We start from the raw sequence: 25,470 nt of genomic DNA on the forward strand, positions 1-25,470 counted from the left end.
TAATTAGACGGTTTCTGTTCCTTTTTTTCATTATTATTATTATTATTATTATTATTATTATTATTATTATTATTATTAATAATTGTTTTATTTTTTGTAATTTTATAGCAGGAGTGACTAAGAAGTTATAAAGGTGTAGGCTAACGAAAGTATATATTTAAATTCATGGTGGGAAATCCTAAATTTATTTAAATCCATATATTAACAACATGTATTAAATATATTATATATAAGTATTATATTATTATATGTAAGCACATATAGGTCTATGTAAATAGCTTAGTACATGTCATAAATATGCAAAAGTGGTAAACTCATTTTTACTTTTTTAAGTATGCTATAATGTAAAAAAAGCGCATTTAAAAAAAATATATATACATTTATTAAAATACATGTAGTACATGTCCTATATATTTCCATACATATTTCCATATATTTCCGCGTGGGTTAGGCAACGTCTTGTCAACTTTGCATAGCCAGGTATGTGCACGTGTAATGGTACTACTGTACTGTAAATTGAGAAACAATGTTAGAATTTTAGCCCGCTAATGTGGTTAATAACTTATCGATCTTCCCGGGGAACATTTTTGTGGTGAAGTTGGTGAAACACAGTCTAGATGTTCATGTGAAAACCCAGCTGGGTCAACAGTGGGAAGTAAAAGTTATCTAGCCGACTAGTTGTACCCTGGCTATATCCAGGTAAAATCTGAGCTGTACTGGTTAACCTCATCCCTTTAGCCTATGTCAAAAATTCTCTCAACCTAGATTTATTCACCTTTAGATATCTACATTCCTTCTTGCGCACTGGGTTCCCTCTGCTTTCAATCTTCACACAAAGACATACTCTCAGTCCAGGGAGTGATTGGAGTCATGTTTCCATTAAGCTTACTTTAGTTATGCAGAAAGCAGTCTCTAAAGTAGCTTTATACTCTCAAAACAGATGTGTTAAAAAAGCACATAATTTGTCTTTTTTTTTTTACACACCTCCACGACTAGTTGAGGACAACATTTTGTGGTACTTTCAACATAGTCTGCATTAAAGCATCACTTTAGTAACAAATAAATTGCATCCTATATTTGTAACACAAAGGTAGCAGCCAAACCATGACACAAAGCATGGGTTTGATATCGACACATCCTTTTAGAGAGTGTAGTTGTTTTTTTTTTGTTTTTTTTTAAACAGTGGATATATGGAGAGCACTTTTTGCTCTTTTGGAGTGTGCGTGACAAAAAGAGTATAAAAAGTAAATAACTTTTGTGACTTGTTTGTGTTAAAATGAGGGGGTGCTACAGAAGGGGATAAATGGCATTTTAATATATTTTGGTTTCACCCTGTAGAAATTACAGCACTTTTTATACATAGCCCCCCATTTCAGGGCACTATAATGTTTGGGACGCATTAATGTTATGTAAATGAAAGTAGTCGTGTTTAGTACTTTGTTGGCTATGCTTTACATACAATGTTTGCTTGAAGTCTGTGACTCATAGACATCACCAGGTACTCTGGTGATTCTCTGCAAGGCATGTACTGCAGCCATCTTCAGCTCCTGTTTGTTTTGGGGGCTAATTGCCTTAAGTTTTCTGCATGTTCAATTGGATTCAGATTAGGTGACTGACTTGACCAGTCAATTTTTCAGTTAGCAGTATTTTTGGGGTCATTATCTTGCTGTGGGGTGAAGTGCAGTCCAATAAATTGAGCCATTTTCTTGCACTTGAGCAGATGTTTATGTACACTTCAGAATTTATTCTGCTGCTACTATCAGCACACATACACACACAGACACACACATGCGCACACGTGCAGGCACACACGCACATGCACACACTTGTTTGATTTGTGCAAGTTGTAAATACATCCTGATTCTTTATATATATATATCAATAGGACATTGCTGTGTTCTGAAATTTCAACAGGGGGCGATAAAAGACTGGAATATTTCTCTCAGATTACTGAAAGAAAAACATACTCCACAATAATTCTCCCTGATGTATTCTCACATAATCAACCTCCATTGATATTTTCATACTACTTGTCGGGAGGGTGGGGGTTAAAATGGTGGTATGCTTATTTCTCTCTTGTGCATTTTTTTCATAGGTATTTAAGTGCTAATGGATTGTAAAAAAAAAAAATACATTTGTGTCTTCAGAAGTGAATGTGTCTTCAGAAGAGTGTGACCATATGCTATATCTGGGTGTCTTTTTTAGTGTTATGTCCCAATAAAAATAAATTGTGAATTAGATTCCCGGTACAAATTATTGTATTTTGTTTTTTTAATTATGTGCTGAATTGAATTTTCAAGTGGGCCTTATGTCATTTCACCATTATAACATTTAGACTGTGATCCTCCTTCTAATTTTTTTTTTTTTTTTGCATTATTTTCTATGCTTGGAAGTCCCAAGTGAACTCTTCCAAGCAAATATGTTTCCATTATTTTGGTACTATGGTGATAACCAAGATATTCTCAACAGTCAACATACAGAGACTGTATGGAATATATAGACTTAGAGGTATTCTTATGAACGGAAATCTTCAATCTTTTTTGAATGTCTTGTAATCCACGTGGCAGGGGACTGTTTAAACTATTAATATATCTAAAACCTTGGGATGATATACAATCTGTCGGAACTAGTCAGAGCCCAAGTACCTGGCTTTACTGATTCATCTATTGATTGGGCTTTGTTATTCTAATTATGCGCCTTGGCCAACACTGCTACAGGTAAACACAGCTTTAGAGACATTATTAGCATTTAAATAGGGAGCTATAATTAGTTTGCTTGTCCATGCAGTGCAGGGTGATTTCAAGGGGTAAATGCACGTAAGATAATATAAAATAACCTTCTTTAATTTGTGGTTGAATTCTACTTCCTGGCAGTTTCTTTGGATGCTTATAATGTTCTTTTGAGATAAGAGTGTCCAAGAACATAATCACACTGTGAATGCAACCAGTGTGATGAAAAAGGGCAGAATTTTTTTCTCCTGAGTCCTTCCAAATATAAATACAATGTGCATTATTTGACAACCCAAATGTGGTTTTAGGATAACATTTTGCCATGTCTTGATCCCAGGTTACAAAAGTCTTCACTCTGTGAATGAGCTTTTTAAAGGCTGCCAACATAGTAACACCATGCAGGAGCACCTGAACCAATACCCCTTTATTGATTGAACAATTGGTACAGATCTTGCATTAATTAAATTAGCCATAATTCTTTGGTTCTATCCACCACAGTTTTAAACTGCACTTTAAAAATGGCACATGTTATATTAAAAAGCAAGTCCCCACCTGGAGACATGAAGGTATTGGTGACTATGAGTCATCACCAACCTTAAGAGATCAAGAAGTGTCAAGTCTCAAGGACTTCTGCAGGAAAATTTGATACCACTCTTTCCCAAGAAAGTATGTCAAATCATGCTTCGTTGATAAAAGTTGGTAGATGCTGGGAAGCTCTTTTTTATTTAATGGATAAGTGATATCTTTGTGACAGCTTCATTGTGAAGTGGTGACTTCAGATCTGTTACTGTTAGAACTTAAAATAAATCACTGAATGTGATAAAAACAAGGTTAGATGACCTGATCCTGGATCAGTGTTGCGAGACAATAAATACTGCTCTGAAGTTTTGGACTATAAGACTCACATTAGATTACTTTTACTTCCATAGAGAAAGGTTTCATGAATAGTAATTTAAACCTGTGTAATGATTATTAGATTGCAAGTCTACAGAAGTTAGCCAACAGAAGTTGCATACCTGCATGTATGCAAACACTGAGACACACAAACGCAGGCAGATACACACAAACGCATATGTGCACACATATACATTACTGTAATGGTGAAGCATGTTCTTTAATTGAAGAAACAATGCCTAGAAAGCCTGAGTATGATAACAAGGGAAAGACAAGCCCATGCATACTGTAAACCTACATTTAAAGAAACTAGCCATACAAAAGCATGGCTCTGAAGGATATACAGAGGGTGATTGCTATTTTTACCTGTTAAGCTTATTAAATCCTTAATCCTGACCTCATCACACATCATTTCTCCCTAGAGCTAGTGAGAAATTATAAAAAATGCTCACTTGGCAAAATTAGTGCATAATATTTTTAAAGTGTGTAATTATAGGTTAACAAAAATAAACTAACATACATAGCCTTCCATGAAATACTTTATTTACATGTTTACCAGTGGTGTATACACATAGATTATGTAAAGAGCTTTTTGCACTTTTTGCACTTTTTGAAAGCTTGTGTCACATTGCTTGTTTTTCTTAGGCAAAAGAACATGCCATACCAAATATCTAGTTGGAAACCATTTTGTTTCAAATGTGGAGGAAAAGTAAATGGAAAAGAGGTCAGTAGCTTCTAAAACAAACCAAGCTTCTGCCTGGGCACTCAAATAAAACCCAGCAGAGCCAGAAGAGTGGGACAATGAGAGGGTTAAGTCATCTGTTTGTTTCTTGACTTCCCACTTATTAAAAATGCAACAAAAAAAGAAAGGAATAGCTCTATGTCTTGCTGTCCCTTATGTCTTCCTTGAGCTCCGGCTATAAATATGGAGTATAAAGATGATTTGAAGGGGGAAACTATGCAGTTTTCATGCAGTAATTAGCTGCAAGGCTCTGTGTCACATGACTTTCTGGGGTTCTGTGGCCCAGATGGAAGAGAGATTGTTGTTCCATTGTGGGTCGGGGGGGGGGGGGGGGGGGGGGGGGGCAATAGTACTAACACATGACTCCTTCTCCTCTGTTTTTAGCACGGAGCATGGCACCTTCACTGCCAGACTACACATGCTGAGTTCTCATCTCTCCTGCATGCTTGTGATAAAAGCCCCAGAGGTATAGTGGGGTGCTGCTTATCAGGCCTTAAGGATTCATATCACACAGCTCTCTGAGTAGCAAGAGCTGTGTGTTATTCCTTAAGTGTGTTTTATAATTAAGGGAAAGTGACAGACGTTGCCAGGGAAAGTTACTGTGGCAAGTTACTGGAGTGAAGAGAATGATGCCAATGTTTCTACTCTGCTCACCAAAAAGTCACTCAGCTCACCAAAAATAAATGTTTTCACTTAAGGAACCAATAATGTTTATTTAGATCTTGGATTATATACTTTGTATTTGAGAAATAAAAATGACGGACTCAGGTCTAAACACCCAGGAATACTTGAACATCATTCTAAGAATATTGTACCAAAACAGTATTGCAGCCTCCATTCTGATGCAGCTGGTAAATCCAACAGAACGTACAGCACGCAAAGCTGTGCACAAATGGCTACGGATTCTCTTATCAGAGAGGGGAATCTCATTATCAGAGTTTAAATTTACTAAGAGCACCTACATTATAATTGCATTCTGGTTAGTATAGCGCTGAATATGTGTTTGGGGATAGGAAATAATGTGCTGGGATTTGGATGGCTGTGTGTTCCTCCCACCAAGTGCAGGGTGAAAACGATGGTCAAATAACAGATCAATGCTTCAGACTAAGCTGTCACCACTGAGCCAGTGGTAATGAAACTGGTTCTCCATTTTAGGTGAACAAGGGTATGGAAGAAACAAGATTAGAAAAGATTCCAATTTAAGAACATGTTTAATTTAACTGATTTGTATTTGTAACTTTGAAATTGATATATTAGAATAATATATTAAATAATTATTTTAATTGTGATTACAATACATTTGAATGTATTCACTTAGCAATTTATAGTAATAATATACATCATTAGATGGGAGGCAGGCATGGAAGTGTCAGTGACTACTATCAACAGAAGATTTCACGCACAGAAATAAGATGCAAACCAGATGCAAACCACTAGTTAGCTGCAAAAACAGAATGGCCAGGTTGCAGTTAAGTACAGTTAAGTTGCTAAGAAATGAAAGGGCCTACCGAGTTCTGGAAAAAAGGGTCTTGTGGACAGATGACACCAAGATTCACATCTATCAGAGTAATGGAAAGAACAAAGTGTGGAGGCCAAGAAGAACTGCCCAAGATCCAAATCACCCCCTGCATCTGAGAAACATGGTGGTGAGGGTGTACGGTCTTGGGCATGTATGGCTGCCACATGTAGGCTCCTGGGTCACTTGTCTTCATTGATAATGTACTGGCTGATAGCAGCAGAATAAATTCTGAAGTGTATAGAAGCATCTTATCTGCTCAAGTTCAAGCAAATGCCTCCAAACTCATTGAATGGCACTTCATCCTGTAGTAGGACAATGGTCCCAAACATACTTCTGAAGCAACAAAGATGTTTTTCAAAGCCAAAAACTAGAAAATTCTCAACTAGCCAAATCATTCACCCGATGAATATGCACTTCATGCTGATGCGAATATTGTGACAGGCAACATAGAAATGTGTTTTCTTTCATGAGGTTGTGAATTCGTATAACCTGTTCTGTAGTTTATTCATACTTTCATACTGTATCCATAGAGGAAGTCCATGCTGAACACCCTAGTTGCTGTAGCAGTGATGGTATCTGTTATGGGTTTATTGTTGGGGTATTTTTTGGTAACAGGGAACTTTTTCCCATCTTTGTTGTAATGTTTCTCTGATTTATCTTGTTTTAGGACAGAGAGAATCCAAAGACAGCCTAAATTTGGTCCCCTCAGAGTGGATGGGTGATTGAATGGGCACTTAGATAACAGCTCATTTATCATTAGACAGAAGGTTCTGCATACAGAGTCTGGGTTTGTCCTGCTGTGACTTTGTATAGAATGCACAGTTCAAATGCACCACACATTTCCCTCACTCAAGATCAATATGTGACGGCTGCAGTTTGTGTATGCTTCCTTCTCTGTTCTGTTTGTTTGTGAAGTTCATACTCTTACTCCAGAGGTCAAAAAACTTAGAAACACAGACAAAGACAAATTTAAGTTTAGCACTCAAGTGATCGATATGGCTCTGAAAGAATGTCAATTTCTGACTGTGGAGTGTCAAGGTGATATAGTTATAAAAAAAATCTAAAGGATACAAAATCAAGAAAGGTAGGAGGAGTAGTAAAACACAAACACGTCAAGAATACAGTTATACAAAAACTAGAAAGAAAGGAACAAGGTTTTCACTGATCTGTTTTTTTTTATGGGCAACATCTTTTCACCAAATAATTTGGTGGAATTGGCTCCCACCTCTCCCACAAAGCACCCTTAGCTCATCATCCTGAGGGAAATTTAGACTCTGTTTGATTTCTTCATCCTAATCCAATCATTACACTGTCTCTTCTGCCCACAGCAAGCAGAGGATAGATTTTTATAAATGGCTAACTAATAAAATGAGGACAAAAAGTAATTTCTTGCATACGTGCATGTTGAAATTATCTCAAAAACTCCCCCAGCCTTTTCTCATTATTCAAATTTTTCAGTATCGCCAAAAGCGTGTGCCTGGTGGAAAGTGCTGTTCTTTTTTTCCGAGCTGCTCTCTGCCCTACCAAAGATCAGAGATTATCCCATTAGCAAAAGCAAGCCCCAAAACGTCGCCTCTGAATTAGCAATGAGAAGGATGGGGCAGAATTGGAGCGCACCTACTCAAAATCCTTCTTTGTACATCCCTTAACGTGCTCTTCAATTACTGAGATCTGCTCAGAAGTCCCGATAAAAGGCCATTTAAAGTGAGTGCTTGCTGGCACACAACCCCTATATCCAGGAGATTAACTGAATTTCAAAGACATTCAATGGCAGTGCTTTTCTTATTCGACACGCTTCTGAGTTTGTGTGCGACATCAATGCGTGGAATCCTGGGGTGAGAGCTTGTTCAATAGGAGTCCTCATCACTTTAAGGGTGAGAAGGTCCACACGTCTAAGAACAGATTAAAAATTTTGTTAGCACTGTCCCTTTTTCTCTCTCTGAATTCAACTGCATGGCAGCCACCAGCTCAAATATCACTATATAGTACTGTATATAGTAAGTGTATTTGACTCTGCAATGTTAATGGACTGCATATAACAAGTTTCTGAATCTAAGTGAGGTGTAGAATCACTTTTATTGATGAGAGGCCAGCCAAATGGAACACTGTAATACTGAATGCCTGGTTGAGGGATAGTGGGTGCCATATTTAAGGATATAGCTTATTGCAGTAAGTGAACTGGTCGCCTTCAGTTCAGTTCATTGTATTCAGGGCAAGACCATTAAATCAATGACTCTTTATTTTTATTTTCTTACTTAAAATAAGCATTTTCTTCAGGCACAGTAAAAGACACTCTTTGGTTTACTCCAAAAGACAAAAGCCCAGCCCCCATTTACATCTCACATGCTTACAATGGTACATGCTCATTGTCTGAATGAAAATATTATTATTTTATATTTTATTTTATTATCTTTAAGTATATGAAACATATACTCAGAGAAAGTTTAGTCATTGAAAGCAAAAATCAAGTGCTTGGTCAAAAAAGATACATGACTACTTGATGTGTACATGTGTTAGTATTATAATATTATACAGTTTTCATGCTCTGGTGGGGTCAAGCTGGTAGATATAGAATTAATACTTACATACATGTCTCAAGGTGTCCAGTTATTTACAGTAACAAATCAGATAGATTATTGCTTGTTTCTTGCCATCTCATAGATACTGTACAGTACTGCTTGATATCCATCTCAGAAATGTGAATGGACAGTGAAAACCTGAGAATAATTAAGGAATTCTACAAATATCAGAATTTGTAATCTCAATTTTTGTGGAATTATGAGTTTCTAAGATACCAAATCCTATTTTTTCATAGATTTTTGAATACTTTTGTGGCTTTGGCTGGAATGATTTTCCTATACTTTGGTTTGTCAGGAGCTAACAGCTCTTGCTAACATTCACCCATGAATTACTGAGGGGTATTTACAATAGATCTTTGTGCCTAAAAACAGTGAAGTCATCGTTTCCCAGGCTTTTCCCTGAGATGCCTACCAATGAGGGGAGATGGTGGAGGACCATGCTGACTTTTTGTTGTAAACAAAGGACAGAAATCCCTCCAAGTGTCACAAAGGGCATCTGGAGGCCTATTCTGTTGTCTCAAGCCTCAGCTCAACTGTTACAGGTGAATTACAGAGAGGGTTCTTTTATGAGTTCATCGGGACTGCTATGGTTCGCAAGTTTGTCACTACTAAGAACAGAACAGAATCAATGCTCTGTAGGTTACAGACATATACGTAACAGGGGAAGAAAATGTGAGAAACATTCACTGCTTCACTAAACTTTTTAGTTTTGAGTTTAACTTTTAACTTTAAAAATTTGCGTTCAAGTTATGCCAACATTAGTTCAGAAAACTCAATTTTAAGCTTTTCTAACAATGAAATGCAAGTTTTCTAAACAAAATAAGTAATTAATTTTAACTGGCAAAATGACTGACTATTATTGGCCTTTGTAGCAAAAATTTGTTTTGATGAGAAAGCCAAAAACATTATTTGTAATGTTTTGGCTTTCATTCTGCTAATACCGCTAGATTCTGTGAATAATACTGTTTATAAAATTATGAATGACATACATTTATTGTGCTATTATTGCGAGTAGGCATATGGTAAAAATTCTTTTTCTCAGAATGCAAGCGGATTAGTGTATTTTCAAATGTCGTGCATTCAAAGAGGCAGTATTCCATGGGCTAGCACGAGCACTGGTGTCGTAGACTGGGGATATTTATCGTGCATTACCCCCTGTAGCGAACTGTTGCTCAGTGATGAGTTGGGAAATCTGTAAAGTAATAACATACACATTGTAGGCCTATACATAGCCTAGTCTACTACAATGCAAGCTGTGCCCAACCATGCCACTTTTCTGTGATTTTGGTCTGATGTGTTGTGTTGTGTCAGCCTAAGTAAGCTATCGGCCTGGCTAGTTATTATGTTGCTTCTTTCGATGACCATTTGTTAAAATTTCCACCACCCTGCAGTCGAGCACTGCCTGGGCTGTTCATGGTACTGGTGCGTTTGCGGGCGTCTGAGAGTGCAAGTGGGCCCGTAAAAAAATCTTTCCGGTATCTTTTGTGTTTAGGTTTTTGTCCTTTTAAATGAACAAAACAAACTGCTCAAATAAAAATAAAACACAAAGCCAAGAGAAAAGGCCTGGAGACTGGTCTGGTGTAAGAGGACAGCTTCCGGTATCTGGGTTGAGCCCTCTGTTTCTTTGTTTGGATTGTGGAAGTTACTTCACTGTAGTTTTCACTTCTTTTATTGTATAGTACATATTTGTTAGCCCTTTGCTTTTTGGTAGGAAACCATTACGGTACACATCTTTAGGGTCTATAAGGAGGGTAACACTATGGGCAGGCAAGAAGCCTCATAATCTTAGTGTATGTTCTTTTTTTGTGTTCATTGTACAAAACCTGTCCAGACAACTTTGGACTGGAGGGGTACGCCTATTATTAGCGTGTGCATTATTTCTGTGAAAGAAAGAATGTGAATATCTTCCTGTGGTTAAAGAAATGCACCCAAATAGAGGCAGGCCAGTCATGCTGTGGCCAGGATGACTTTAATGTTCTTTCTTTCCTTAACAGGATCATATTTATTCCTCATCCTTGTGTCACCCACCACACCTATCATCTCTGATCTTGTTATTAATATGCGCTGGGGAGTTGCCGCACTACATTTTTCCAGTATAAAAGAAATATGAGTCACTGCAATTAACCACTGGTAGAAGTCAGCGGATCTAACTATAGTTTATACCCATATTTCATGGAATGATATTGTGTATTTATAAATACGTATATTTCTGAATTAATTGGATCACTTGTTTCTGTTGTAAAATAAATATTAAATGGGTTTCATTTGTTGGATGCTCCATTTTTACACCATTGATCTGAGCCAGCAGTCAGCAAGGGCTTGTGTAGGCCAGCATCTCTTAGATTTAATGCTGCTGATTCTGAAAAGAGCCCAGCTAACACAAGCGGTAACATTATTATTACCCTACATTTCTAAAATTCTGACTTTGCTCCAATCTCCAGATCTATCAGATCTGGTTCACACTGCCCTATGGGAGAAGCCAATTGATTAAAGTGGTTCCTAAAGGAAAGTTGCTTTGGACTTGCTTGAATTGTATTTTTTATTTTTTTTTGCTTTAGACTTCAAACTTCTGAATGCCCCTATACCAGCCATTGCAAAGCCAGCAGATCATCAGAAACTTCAGTGGACAGCTGAAATATCCCTTGTCACACAACAAAACTGTTGGTCCCAATCAAAAATATACACTAAATTCACTAAAAACTGTCTTGGGCATAGTAGGAAAAAGGCAGGCCATGGGAGGAGATGACAGAACCTACAGACTTAGTATGGAGAGGGGTGTGTGCCATGACTATGAAAATAGAGCCCTTAGGCATACTGCTGTGTGATTCATCTGTAAATGAAAGTATACATTTACAGAGAAAAGTAACATATACTTACACATTTTGGATTGTTCATAGCATGTGAATTTGGTGAGATATTATCTTGGTCTTAGTCATGTTAAGTGGGTGTGGTGAATATTTTCACTGCCTCTGGACTAAGAAAACAGAATATTAAAAAAGAATATAAAAAAGATTAAGGCAATGTAAATTTTCTCTGATGAGTCTTTTGTTGTAGTCTGTATTCCCCGGTCACTTGTCTCCCCAGTACTGTCTCTGTGTCTGTGTTCCCTGAGCTGCTTCACTCCCCTGTACTTGTGTGATTTCACTATTCGGGTGGTTCCGGGTTTTCGTGGTTTCCCCCCTTCTTTCCAGTCTCGCTTTACTTTCTTCCTGCTGATTTCTAGTTTTACTAATTTCTACTAATCCCTACTAACTTATAGATTGTAAAGTACTAACCTCGCTAATATACTAACATGTGAATATTACTAATGGACTAACACACACTAGTTTTGGGTTTTTGATAGTTTAGATCACTATTCTAATACATTAACCAGTCTCCCCTTTTCCATGCTGCGCTGTAGCTCCGCCCCTTTTCTTTCTAGCCTGCTCTAACGCTGAGTTCTGCAATTGCCTGCACCTGTCTCTTGCTCTAACTGCACCTCTCTCTCTCTGCACGTGTTTTACCTGCTAAACCCAGGCCGTCTGTTATCATTGTTGTCTATGTGATTCCAGTCCGCGTTTTGTCAGTCCCCTGTCATTTAATTAGTTATCCTAATGTTCTTCACCTGGATGTTGTTTGTTACTCCGCCCTCACTCACGTAACCCCTCCTTGATTGTTACCTTCCCCAGTGTATAAATGTCAGTCTTTTCCACCATGTCCCTGTCAGAACGTTGATCATATTCATTGTGCCGATTATTTGTAAGCCTTTGTTTATTGAGATTCTTGCGACACCCCTTTGCCCGACTTCGAGTTTGCCTGCCCCTTTTGGTTTTGTTTGATCTGGTTCGACCTTCGCTTTTCTTTGACTTCTCTTTTGCCTGCCCCTTTGTACCTTCGCTATTTCTGATCTCCTGGTTTTTGACTTTTTGCCTGTCTTTTTACTTTTCTTTTGGAAACTCGATTCTGTACCGCACTCTCTCTGATCACCTGGCTTCGAACTTCGCACTGATTAAAGACAACGTTTTTTGGATTTCCCTGGTCTGCGTGTGGGTCCTTACACAGAACATCACAGTACGTTCTGACCAGGATGGACCCAGCGGACCCTGCCCAGGTACAATTTGTACTTGGGCAGCAGGGAGCCATGTTGGGACGCCACCAGTCCCACTTGGAGTCGGTCTCTCACCAGCTGCAGACCCTAACCTCCTGCGTGGCGGAGCTGATATCTGCACTCCGGGCTTCCTCGCCTGGCTTCGCTCCCCAGCAACCTGCGGCTCCCGCTACGCCTGACATCCCACCTGTACGTGTTCGTGAGCCCGACCTTCCTCCTCCGGAGAAGTACGACGGAGAACCTGGTGGCTGCCGCCCATTCCTTACCCAGTGCCGGCTGATCTTCCAGCTACAGCCAGCTACCTTCCCCACTGAGCAGGCCCGAGTTGCCTACATCATCACGCAGCTCACCGGGCGAGCTAGGAAGTGGGGAACGGCTGCCTGGGAGGAGCGGCTTCCCTGCGTGCAGACCTCCACGCTGCTCGCAGAAGAGATGAAACGGGTCTTCGACCGCTCCAAGCACGGCCATGATGCGGCGCAAGAACTCCTGCGCATGCGCCAAGGGGGAATGACGGTGTCGGACTTCGCCATCGACTTTCGTACTCTGGCTACCGCCAGTGGCTGGGAGGAGAGATCTCAGTACGACACCTTCCTCAATGGCCTGTCTGAGAGCGTGAAGGACGAGCTGCTGACCCGGGACCTGCCCGAGGACCTAAACGATCTCATTGCCCTGGCTATCCGCGTGGATTCACGCATCCGAGAGCGCCAACGGGCTCGCAGTCAAGGGGTCTACAACCGAGCAGTCACTGAGAGGTCCAGAACCACTGCTGCACCTTCTACCAATCTCAAACCTCCTCCAGTCATGATGTCGGACCCGGAGCCGATGCAAGTCAACCGTGCTCGCCTGACCAAGGAGGAGAGGGATAGAAGAATGCACACCAGGTCATGCCTCTACTGTGGGAAACCAGGCCACTATGTCGCAGCCTGCCCGCTAAAAAGACAACGCCCGCTAGTGTGTCGAGAAGCACTAGTGGGTATGGTTCCAACCGAATCCTCCTCCAAACACCGGACTTGCCTGCCTGTCAACATTGAGTGGGATGGACGAACCAAGGGGACCACCGCCCTCATCGACTCCGGGGCCGAGGAGAACTTCCTGGACGCTGGGGCCGCCGAGAGATGGGGGATCCCCTTGGAGAAGATGTCATGCCCCCTAGTGGCCAACTCGCTCAATGGTCAAAGGTTGGCGAATATTACTCACACCAGCGTTCCTCTCAAGGTTCGGCTCTCCGGCAACTATCAAGAGGAGCTTCGACTCCACATCATTGAATCTCCCCACTCACCCATCATTCTCGGGCATCCCTGGCTTGAGAAGCACAACCCCACCTTGGAGTGGAACTCGCACAAGATTTTGGGCTGGAGCCCATTCTGTTTAGCATCTTGTCTGCGAGAGGCCCATTCTTCTGTTCCTGAGTCACCTCCTCCCGAGAAGCCGACGGACCTGTCGGCGGTTCCTCCCGAGTACCTGGACCTTGAAGAGGTCTTCAGCAAGTCCCGAGCCACCTCTCTGCCTCCTCACCGCCCTTACGACTGCACCATTGACCTGAAGCCCGGCACCACTCCCACCAGAGGTCGATTGTTCTCTCTGTCTCGGCCGGAGACGGAAGCTATGAATAAATACCTCCAGGAGTCCTTGACTGCCGGCATCATCCGTCCTTCATCCTCACCAGCAGGGGCCGGATTCTTCTTTGTGGGGAAGAAGGATGGCTCACTCCGGCCTTGCGTCGACTACCGAGCCCTCAATGACATTACGATCAAGAACCGTTACCCACTCCCCCTCATGGCTTCCGCCTTTGAACTCCTGCAAGGAGCCACCATATTCACCAAGCTGGACCTGCGCAACGCCTATCACCTGGTACGCATTCGAGAGGGCGATGAATGGAAGACAGCCTTCAACACTCCTACCGGACACTGGGAGTATTTGGTGATGCCCTTCGGGCTCACAAACGCACCAGCTATTTTCCAGACACTGGTGAATGATGTTCTGAGGGACTGGATAAATAAGTTTGTTTTTGTATACCTGGATGACATCCTGATCTTTTCCAAAACTAAGGAGGAACATATCATCCAGGTCCGCAAGGTGCTCCAGAGACTGTTGGAGAACCGCTTATTTGTCAAGGCGGAGAAATGTGAGTTTAGTTGCAACACCACTTCTTTCCTGGGATACATCATCTCCGCCGGCAGCATTCAGATGGACCCCCAGAAGATCCGGGCGGTTGTGGAATGGCCTCAGCCAGACTGTCGTCGGGAACTGCAACGTTTCCTGGGCTTCGCCAACTTTTACCGCCGTTTCATCCGTAATTACAGTTCTCTGGCAGCCCCACTCACCGCCCTCACATCCATTAAGACCCGATTCCAGTGGAACGCCCAGGCTGAAACAGCCTTCCGAGCCCTCAAAAACCACTTCACCTCTGCACCCATCCTTGTTCATCCTGACTCTGCGGCTCAGTTCATCGTAGAGGTTGATGCCTCCAACATTGGGGTGGGAGCCGTTCTCTCTCAGCGTTCCTCCAGGGACAATAAGATCCATCCCTGTGCCTACTTCTCTCACCGCCTGACACCCACAGAACAGAACTATGACATTGGGAACCGTGAGCTGTTGGCGGTGAGGATGGCTTTGGGAGAATGGCGCCATTGGCTTGAGGGCTCTCAAACACCTTTCCTGGTGTGGACTGATCATAAGAACCTGGAGTACCTTCACACAGCCAAACGCCTCAACTCTCGCCAGGCCCGATGGGCACTATTCTTCTCCAGATTTGACTTTACCCTTGCTTACCGCCCCGGGTCAAAGAATACCAAGCCTGACGCCCTCTCCCGCCGGTTTGAACCACCCACCAAAGATCCTTCACCTGACACCATCCTCCCGCGGAGCTGTTTCATCAATGCCATTCACTTGGACATCGAGGAGATGGTTCGTAAGGCCCAGGAGGATGAGGCTGGTCCAAGTAATTGCCCAGCGGATCGTCTCTACGTTCCTGCCCAAGTCCGCTCTCAAGTTCTCCTTTGGGGCCACGCTTCGCAACTCTCATGCCACCCGGGGGCCACCAGAACCAGGACATTTATTCAGAGACGTTTTTGGTGGCCCTCCATGAAACAAGAGATCTTGGACTTTGTGGCTGCCTGCTTGGTCTGTGCCCAGAACAAACCCTCTCACCACCCACCCTCAGGTCTGTTACAGCCCCTCCCCATCCCACACCGCCCCTGGTCTCACATAGCATTAGATTTCATCACAGGCTTACCCCCATCCAACACTTTCACCACTATCCTCACCATAGTTGATAGGTTCTCTAAAGCTGTTCACTTCGTTCCCCTCACCAAGCTTCCCTCTGCCAAAGAAACTGCCAACTTACTCATTCATCACGTTATTAGATTACACGGCATCCCCACTAATATAGTTTCCGATAGAGGCCCCCAGTTCACTGCACGTTTCTGGAAAGCTTTCTGCTCACTGTTGGGTTCCTCCATTAGCCTATCCTCAGGATTTCACCCCCAGACCAATGGCCAGACCGAGCGGGCCAATCAAGTGATCGAAACTGTCCTTAGATGCCTCTGCTCCAAGAACCCCACCTCATGGTCTTATCAACTACCCTGGGCAGAGTATGCCATTAACTCACACACCTCCGCTTCCAAACTTTCTCCGTTCGAGTGCTGCCTAGGGTACCAGCCACCTCTATTCCCTAGTCAGGAGGAGGAGGTGGGGGTCCCCTCAGCTGAAGCCTTCATCCGGCGCTGCAGGAGAACATGGAAGACCGCTCGCCTCAACTTGCTTCGCGCCAGCGCCAGGATGAAGGTGACGGCCGATCGCCGCCGCTCTAAAGCCCCCTCCTACAGAGTTGGACAGCGTGTTTGGCTCACCACCAGAGACATTCCCCTACGTGTTGAGTCCCAGAAGTTAGCTCCTCGTTTTATTGGCCCCTTCCCTATTGTTAAAATCCTCAGCCCCACTGCTGTTATATTAAAGTTACCCTCCACCATGCGCAGAATTCACCCCACTTTTCATGTTTCCCGCTTAAAACCCGTTGTTACCCATCCCCTCTGCCCTGCCCCTGAGCCCCCCCCTCCCCCCCGACTCATTGATGGTGGTGATGCCTACACCGTGAACAAACTGTTGGATGTTCGTCGTCGGGGTCGCGGCCTTCAGTACCTGGTGGACTGGGAAGGCTACGGCCCCGAGGAAAGAAGCTGGATCCCCTCTCGCTTCATTTTGGATAAGCAGATGGTTAAGGACTTTCATGTCAAACACCCTGTACCACCGGTGAAAACGCCAAGAGGCGTTTCCTAGGGGGGGGGGTACTGTTGTAGTCTGTATTCCCCGGTCACTTGTCTCCCCAGTACTGTCTCTGTGTCTGTGTTCCCTGAGCTGCTTCACTCCCCTGTACTTGTGTGATTTCACTATTCGGGTGGTTCCGGGTTTTCGTGGTTTCCCCCCTTCTTTCCAGTCTCGCTTTACTTTCTTCCTGCTGATTTCTAGTTTTACTAATTTCTACTAATCCCTACTAACTTATAGATTGTAAAGTACTAACCTCGCTAATATACTAACATGTGAATATTACTAATGGACTAACACACACTAGTTTTGGGTTTTTGATAGTTTAGATCACTATTCTAATACATTAACCAGTCTCCCCTTTTCCATGCTGCGCTGTAGCTCCGCCCCTTTTCTTTCTAGCCTGCTCTAACGCTGAGTTCTGCAATTGCCTGCACCTGTCTCTTGCTCTAACTGCACCTCTCTCTCTCTGCACGTGTTTTACCTGCTAAACCCAGGCCGTCTGTTATCATTGTTGTCTATGTGATTCCAGTCCGCGTTTTGTCAGTCCCCTGTCATTTAATTAGTTATCCTAATGTTCTTCACCTGGATGTTGTTTGTTACTCCGCCCTCACTCACGTAACCCCTCCTTGATTGTTACCTTCCCCAGTGTATAAATGTCAGTCTTTTCCACCATGTCCCTGTCAGAACGTTGATCATATTCATTGTGCCGATTATTTGTAAGCCTTTGTTTATTGAGATTCTTGCGACACCCCTTTGCCCGACTTCGAGTTTGCCTGCCCCTTTTGGTTTTGTTTGATCTGGTTCGACCTTCGCTTTTCTTTGACTTCTCTTTTGCCTGCCCCTTTGTACCTTCGCTATTTCTGATCTCCTGGTTTTTGACTTTTTGCCTGTCTTTTTACTTTTCTTTTGGAAACTCGATTCTGTACCGCACTCTCTCTGATCACCTGGCTTCGAACTTCGCACTGATTAAAGACAACGTTTTTTGGATTTCCCTGGTCTGCGTGTGGGTCCTTACACAGAACATCACATCTTTTTAAAATCCAGTCACCACTGCATCACGAAACAGCCAAAATAAAATTACATTCAACAATACTAAATTATTGCATGTTTCTTAGTTCAGTTGTCTTGTCCATGTTAACCCTCTGCCTAGTCTGATGTAATTAATGTCCTTTTTTTGCTGTGACATCTGAGAATCTGAAACAATATTACAAGTATGTCAATATGCCATGTCATTCTTATATTTTTGAGTCCTCTATTTTCTGTATTTTTCAAATTTCTGTCAGGGATTATAGTCATGTTCCTTCATGTCACATTTTCACTCCTTTCATGTGGACTAGCTGCTGCATGTGAAATAACTAATGGGGATGCAAATAAATTAAATTAAGCAGATATACAAGGCCATTCTTGGCTTAAATTACAGTGTGGGAAGAGGCTTATTGCAGTTGCATTTGTCCTATAAATGTGTGGAGTGAAATGCACAGGCCTATGTAGACTTTTAAAAAACTACTACTGAGACTACTGAGGTTGTGCTTCTGCTGTAATAAAGCTCATATATTTCTAGATGGATATTTTTATTAATTTTTTTATTTTTATTTAACCAGTCTTTAAACAGGCAAGTTAATTGAGAACACATTCTTATTTATAATGATGGCCTGACAAGGGGGGCAAAACACAGCAGTCAGATAAGACAGCTACCCAGAAAGACAATTGATACATATTATCCCTTGGCATGGCAGGAAGGCTCATTGCTCCCCTGAAAAGCCTTAATGGAGCAGAACATCTTGATAAATGATTTTTCCCTTTATTGGACAAAATGAAAATAACAACCAGGGGATCATAGATGGCATCACAAATGCACAGCTTGTGCCTCTGGTGTGTGCTTACTCTGAACCCCGGTGGCACACATTTACCATTTACTAGCTATATTTAGGCTGTACCCCGCAAGGTTTTGCGAAAAAAAAAAAAATAGGTTACACTTTGGTACATTTGGCAGCCAACTGGGAATTTTAACGCAAACGATGAGAATGAATTTCAAATTTTATGAGATGAGCAGAAAGGAAGGAGAGGCATAAGGGGCGGAGTCTGGTGTGACGCTCGTCTCATATCATCTTCATTCTGCTGCAGAAAAACTTCAATGTGCAGAGCGACTGTGAAGAGTAGTGGTTGTAGTACTTCTGTTCTTTCAGACGCGGGCATTTAACGAAATATAAATAAACTAAGCAACTGTGTGGGATGTATGCAATCAGATCCTTCGCAAAACATTTATTTTCTTGTATTAAACAACGATTTTTCTCCGTAGCGTTTGATGTTTTCGGATGGCAGGCAATCGCAAGATAGGAGGAGCCCTCGTTTCTTACAGCGCCGACTAGCATTGCTTTGCGTGTAAGCATAAGTAGCCTAGAATCCTAACGCAGGTGAGCATTAAAATTCATCTGCGAAGTTTATTCCAAACACTCGCGATTTTCTTTGTTTTGTTGTCAAGCAGAAAATGTAATGTTTGTACAACCTATTGACTGAGAATATAACGTCTGGTTTAACAGGAATTCCCTAGGCTTGGACATCTCACTACGCTCACCCGTTCATACCTCAAGAAACATGTCATCTCAAACTAAATATAAGAAGGACAAGGAGATCATTGGGGAGTACGAGACACAAGTGAAAGGTTTGTAGCATATTCCGCTTTCATCCTTTTTGTTTATTTCTGCGGTCTGGACTATTTGTGTAAACGTTTGTGAAACACTTCAGAAATATAGCGTTCGTGTTGAAACTTCTTAGAAACAATGATGGAGCTCAAAGTCATTAGCAAACGGAGGCAGCCACTACTCTGGTTTTCGAGGCTGCATTGCAGAGTCGGGATTCCCAAGAAAAAAGCACAAGGGGATGGTGTATTTCTGCAATAAACCTACTACATCCCAGATTATGGCAGTGGAGGCATCAGAAATATCAGCTAAATCGCTGTGCTCCAGTTACGATTTTTCTCAAATTGAGTGGAGGAAATCACTGTGTGGTTAATGCTAGTTTGATTTTGAAACCATCGTCCCAGTAAGCAGTCATGTTTTTAGCGTAGGCTACTGGCATATAAGGCAGGGCGACCTTTCATTCAATTTGAGGAAGGTAGAGAAGACCTTAATTGTTTTTGTTGATTAGGCCTCGACTATGTTGATTGCAGATGAGCTGTAGACACACTGCAAAGTACGACGCCATAAATTGCAGGATTATATTGAGACGCAGGATAAAATGAGGAAATATAAACGTTCTAATAGTAAAGTGTTTTTTTATGCCACCAAAATATGGTCTACCTAATGCAGGATTTCAGATTGTTATAACAGAGTTATAAAAGTTAAAGGAACTGCGATATTTTGCCAGCTAAGGCACGCGCACGATTTATATTTCTCGTGACTTTAGTGGTGAAATCTGACAAATATGTGTGTTCTGACAGAATAGTGTTCACCGAATATAGCCTGCACCACTGAAGGTACAATTTGTCAATTATGCGAGCGTCATGCTGCTCGCGCACGCTTTGTTCAGGGAAAGGTTCTTTGTAACGCAAGGTTGAGCGTGCGGACAGATGGGATGGGCTTGACTGGGAGATTTTAAATGCCTTCATAGATGCCTTCCAGAAATACGGGACGAATAAGAAATCAGATACTTACTTACTTACCTCATAGGCACAGTATAACTTTAGCGGTCTGTTCGTAAAATGGATGTGAAAACAATCACAAATTCCAACAAAACAGCCGCATCTGGACAACAGCTGTAGTGAGTTGAAGTGCTCCCTTAGGTTATTACGCCGCGAAAATTGTTTATAAATCAAACATCTGCCAACAAGGTCTCAGCTGAAACGTACCATTTGGTCTGTTAATGACAAACATGAAATAACATCCAGTTTTATCTCCGGTTTATTTTATATGTGCATGCCTATGTATATAGAGGCATACATGTCTTGTAAAATATGTTTAAAATGTAAAATATGTTCCCAAAAAGCATAGGCTATGTATGATGTGTACAATATAGCTACTTTTATATTCAGACCCATCTCCCATATCATATAAAACAATATATCATGAAGTTATGACCCAGGGGAAAGTAATATGGTATAAAAAAGTATAAAATGCTAACTCAGCAGTTTTGTGTCAAACTTTTGAGGCAAAGCTTTGATTGCCACAGAGCTTGATTGAAGTTTCATAAACGAGTTGGCAGATTTTCCACTATCTTGAGTGCAGATACAAATACCCCGGCTTTGCAATAAGCTATAATTGTTGACAGTGTCCTCAAGAAGAATGATACAGGGGCTCTAGATATTGTGTGGCTGAAGATTTATTGCCTCAGTTATATCAATCCTTTGGACTGTGAATTGGCAGGTTTAGTAATGGATAGGTTATGACCTCCTCCTTCACTACTTGCAGATATTTGGAAAGTCAAATACCTTAAAAGCTGCAGTTGTATTTTTGATACAACTACATTGCTGTCATGACATCAAACTAAATCACCTTTTTGTTTTCGTAGAAATCTCATACACTTTGTCTGCGCTACAGTGAGCTCAATGAGTTTATGGTTGAGTGGGAAAATTGTGCAGCTCAGGACTGTTTATGAAGTAAAACCTTGCTCATTTCACAGAGCTGACAGGAGACAAAAATTGAAGTTTAGCAATTATTTAATGTCTAAGTGTGGACATCACTCATTTTCATTGATTCAAAATGTTGCTTGACGCTTATGTAATGAACTCACTTCAGTATTCGGAAAATATGCATGTTGTCATAATCACATGGTTGGAATAGTTTTCATGTCATTGAAGTGGCTTCGGAGTTTTCAGGTCTTAAGTTTTTTTGTAAGTACAAGGTTTGGAAGTTCACTGCGGCTCTCCACATTAAATAAATGGCTTCTGACTATTCTTCCCTTTGATACAGATACATATAATCTTATAAAAGACTCCGTGATTGCCCATAATGCCCATCAAAGGTTAGTTTCCCATGCCAAAAAACATTTTGTTTTATTCTACGGACACCACCTTTAGCATTCCTTTGGCTGGTTGATATTCCAGTAGTCTTACTTGTCAGGTTCATAATCTTACAGTACTATGAGCCTGCCCAGGTTGCTACTCTGATGTGAGGTAACTCTGCCAAACTTCTGGGCACATGCTTTCAAAATAAATCAGTGGTCAGTTACATCTTCTGTCAAATCATAATTTTTTGTAGGTGGGGCTCCTTATGAAGGTGCTTGAAAATATCCTTTGACATATAACATCAATATAAATATAACATATAACATACAACTTTTTATGCAACTTGACAGACACAGTCTTGCAAGCATTTTCAAATGGAAAACAGATAGAGCTTCTGGTACTGGGGGAAATTTGTCAGTTTTTGATTCTACTCTGATTTTAACCTTCCTACAATTGCTGCAGACTAACTGATGTATATAAGAATGCATGGTTTGATTGAAGAGAACAACTTAGTCACTCTGGGGTTGTGGGGGAGAGACTTCTCATTGTTGTTTGGGAGATATTCTATAAACAGTGCTGTCCCATGGACCCATGAGTCTTTGTGGAAGAAAAGCATAGACATAACAGTTTAGCATACAGATGAGCTTGATGAAGTTCAGATGAAAAGGGAACTGCGCTCTTAAAATTGTCATAAATTATTTGTATTTTCTTCCTGTGAATTATTGGTCAAAGTTTCCACACTGACAAAGTTAAAAATGATGTTAGGACTAGAGAAGATTTAGGCCAATGGCACATGTAACTTCCTTGTGTGTGGAAGGCTCATGGTGCCTGGCATCAGCCTGCCAAGCAGCACTCGCATATAGCTGCCTGAGTAATTTCTTTCTTTTTCGAAAGAAAGACTAAAGGGGAGAAAAAGAGGAAGTTTGTTTTTTTCTCAACTCAGCAGAAGCAGAACGTGTTGGATATTTCTTGCTTGTTTTTGAGTATCTACTATAAGCTGACAATTTCATTTAGAAAACCTGATGTTGCAAATTTATAGGTTTGCAGGAAAAACGGCGCAGATATTTTTATAGTAGAGCCAAAGTATAGCCAAATCCCATGATAATGGTTTTGTGCATTCCCATGCGGTCAAGGGTTTGGGGTTCAGGACCTTTACAGACTGTTATCTTATTTCTACCACTAATGGTGTGCACAGCAGGTCATTAAGGCTGTAAATAAGCCTGTAGTCAGAATGAAATAGGGATCTCAGTCAACCTCTAAAGAAGACGCCAAGTTGAAACGTCTCATTTTAAATGAACATGCTCCAGTGTCTACTTCGGGTAGTCTCTCTGAACAGCTTGGGTATACAGTTTTGTTATAAGCCTGTAGTAGTCAGGGTTATAAAGACAAGTTTGAATTCTAAGAATGTTCTATGCAGTTGCTTATTATCCCCAATATTTGCAGTGTTCTCCTACTCTTGTTTTTCCATTCTATAGATAAACTAAAATATTAACAGTAGACCAGCAAAAATACAAGCATATTGAGAGTTAATATTTGTGCTCTCAAAATCATAAAATCAATCAAACAGCTTGAGCTCATGTGTTGTCTGGTATGGTGACCAATTAACAGGCCTAGATTTATATCACCAGGGTTTCCACCAGAAAAGTTGTTAGGCCCGGTGGCAAGTATCTTTTGACAGGGCCCAGCGGCCTGGCGCGGCCCGCTCGCCAAGTGTCTTTTTTGATGGGGGCCTGGCGCGGGCCAGCGACAGACTGATGGCAGCATTAAGGTAGGGCCCTGTAGTTTATGTGATAACAGAATCACGGACGGAATCGCGGAATTGAGAATTTAAAAAAGCTATAACACAGATTCCATAGGGCCCTACATTAAGTCAGTGCTAAAAGCTGACTGGAGATTTGAAAATATGACTAGGTAATGTGAATGTTGTTATAAATAAGTCATTTATTCAACACACATTTTAAAAAATCAACAAATATTTACAGCATAGCAGAGTCTTACAAAGAATCTGACAACAATGTACAGTCTTGGAATGCTGTGGTTTCAACAACAACAAAATTAAATTAAATTAAAAAAAATATTAAAGTTTTTGCACTCTACAAAAAACTTGAAAAAAGTCCTTATTGGCTACTGATTATTACAGCCTTGGAATGCTGGGCACATTTCGACAACAACAAAAGAAATTAAATTAAAATAAATAATATCAAGGTTTTTGCACTCTACAAAAAACGTGTATTCAAGTCCTGATTGGCTACTGAATCTTACAACAAGCCTTGGAATGCTGGGCACATTTAAACATTTAAAAAACTGTCTAAGGTTTTTTGCCTTTTACAGTAGGCTACCTTTCCTCCTTGACATTATCCCTAAATGGCACAAAATAAGTATCTGTGTTACTGACTGTTTGGCTAGCTAGCTAAGTTAGCTACATGACCACGTTGTCATAAAATTTTTTGCCAACATGATAACTGCCTGACTTGTTTACATTTTAGACAGATGTGGTTCCTCAGTAAATCTATTGTTGTTTCCGTTGCAGCAATTTAGACACAAGCTGAAATTTCTTCTTATCGTGAAGAGTGCCTGACCCTTAACCGTAGCATTTTTTCCCCAAAGATGGTATTTCTAGATATAGCCTAATTTTGCCGCTGTGTTAACACATACGGTTGCCGGTCAGGCACTCTTCACCATAAGAAGAAATTTTAGGATTTTTCTGATATTACTTGTGTCGAAAGTTCTGCGATGGAAACAACAATGGATTTACTCTGTAGCCACATCTGTCCAAAATGTAAACAAGTCAGGCAGTTTTCATGGTCGGGAAAAATTTTATGACAACGTTGTCCTGCACATCAATGTCATCAAACTAACGTTATTAATAAACAAGTGAAGTTGTTATTTCGATGCCGATTAATAAGTCATGTAATGTTACAATATATTGAACGTTACATTCATGCTACTATTTTAACGTTACCTACACACTGCTTAAGTTAATATAAAAAGAATGTACTTACCGATGAGATGAAGTGATAACGCAGTTTGTAACAAGGTTAGTTAGCCTACTAAATAATAAATGGTGGCTTGCTAGGTAACGTTAGCTTGTGATAGTTGGAAGCGTCAAGTGTTGAACGTCACTCTACGCACAATGAGGGTAAAGAACACTGATCTCAGACCTGCTTTCCTACAGTGCGTTCATGTTTTAACCAACAGTTGTCGCTGGTGAGCTTTTCAACCGAGCCGCCCCACTGTAACTGTAGTTTAAAAAACATCTTAAAAATACTTTTTTTTTTTTAAATTCCCCGATGCTTAGGCCCGGTGGGGGGTCAACTTAAGCACGGCGGGCCGCCGGGCTTGCAATACACTGGCGGAAACCCTGATCACTGCTCTTCCAGCCTCTCCTGTGGCCTGTGTCCATTTGACCATTTGATGCTTCATTGTGAAAGGGTTCAGTGGTATTGACGAAACCCTGATTAAATTCCCAGTCAAGACATGTAATTATAACATGAAGGTTTGGATTTAATCAAGATTTGTTAGCTTTCAATCAATGAAATGCTATTGTTTATTTTATTCACACACAAAATGAGGTATTCACAAACATTAAAATGCTTAAAGTTACAATCTCGAAGATTTCCGTTTCGTTCTCTTTGGCGGTACCAATGGCGAGAAGCGGTAATTGCAGGTGTGTTTTTGGACCTCACTTCCCATAGTTCCAACCGGATCCAAC

General features: G+C 41.2%; 1 protein-coding gene across 2 annotated transcripts in view; it reads left to right on the forward strand.

Moving 5' to 3' along the window:
* The first annotated feature begins 18,925 nt into the window (after positions 1-18,925).
* LOC118207983 (SLIT-ROBO Rho GTPase-activating protein 3-like) overlaps positions 18,926-25,470 on the forward strand; it is a 78,567-nt gene continuing 72,022 nt past the window's right edge. For both annotated transcript variants that reach the window (XM_035382216.1, XM_035382219.1), the window contains exons 1-2: positions 18,926-19,230; positions 19,357-19,478. In XM_035382216.1, coding sequence (XP_035238107.1) covers positions 19,412-19,478 — 67 coding nt within the window. In that variant the 5' untranslated portion in view covers positions 18,926-19,230; positions 19,357-19,411. The remainder of the gene's footprint in view (positions 19,231-19,356; positions 19,479-25,470) is intronic.

Source organism: Anguilla anguilla, chromosome 11, assembly GCF_013347855.1.
Source record: "Anguilla anguilla isolate fAngAng1 chromosome 11, fAngAng1.pri, whole genome shotgun sequence".
In the NCBI taxonomy this organism is placed as follows: domain Eukaryota; kingdom Metazoa; phylum Chordata; class Actinopteri; order Anguilliformes; family Anguillidae; genus Anguilla; species Anguilla anguilla.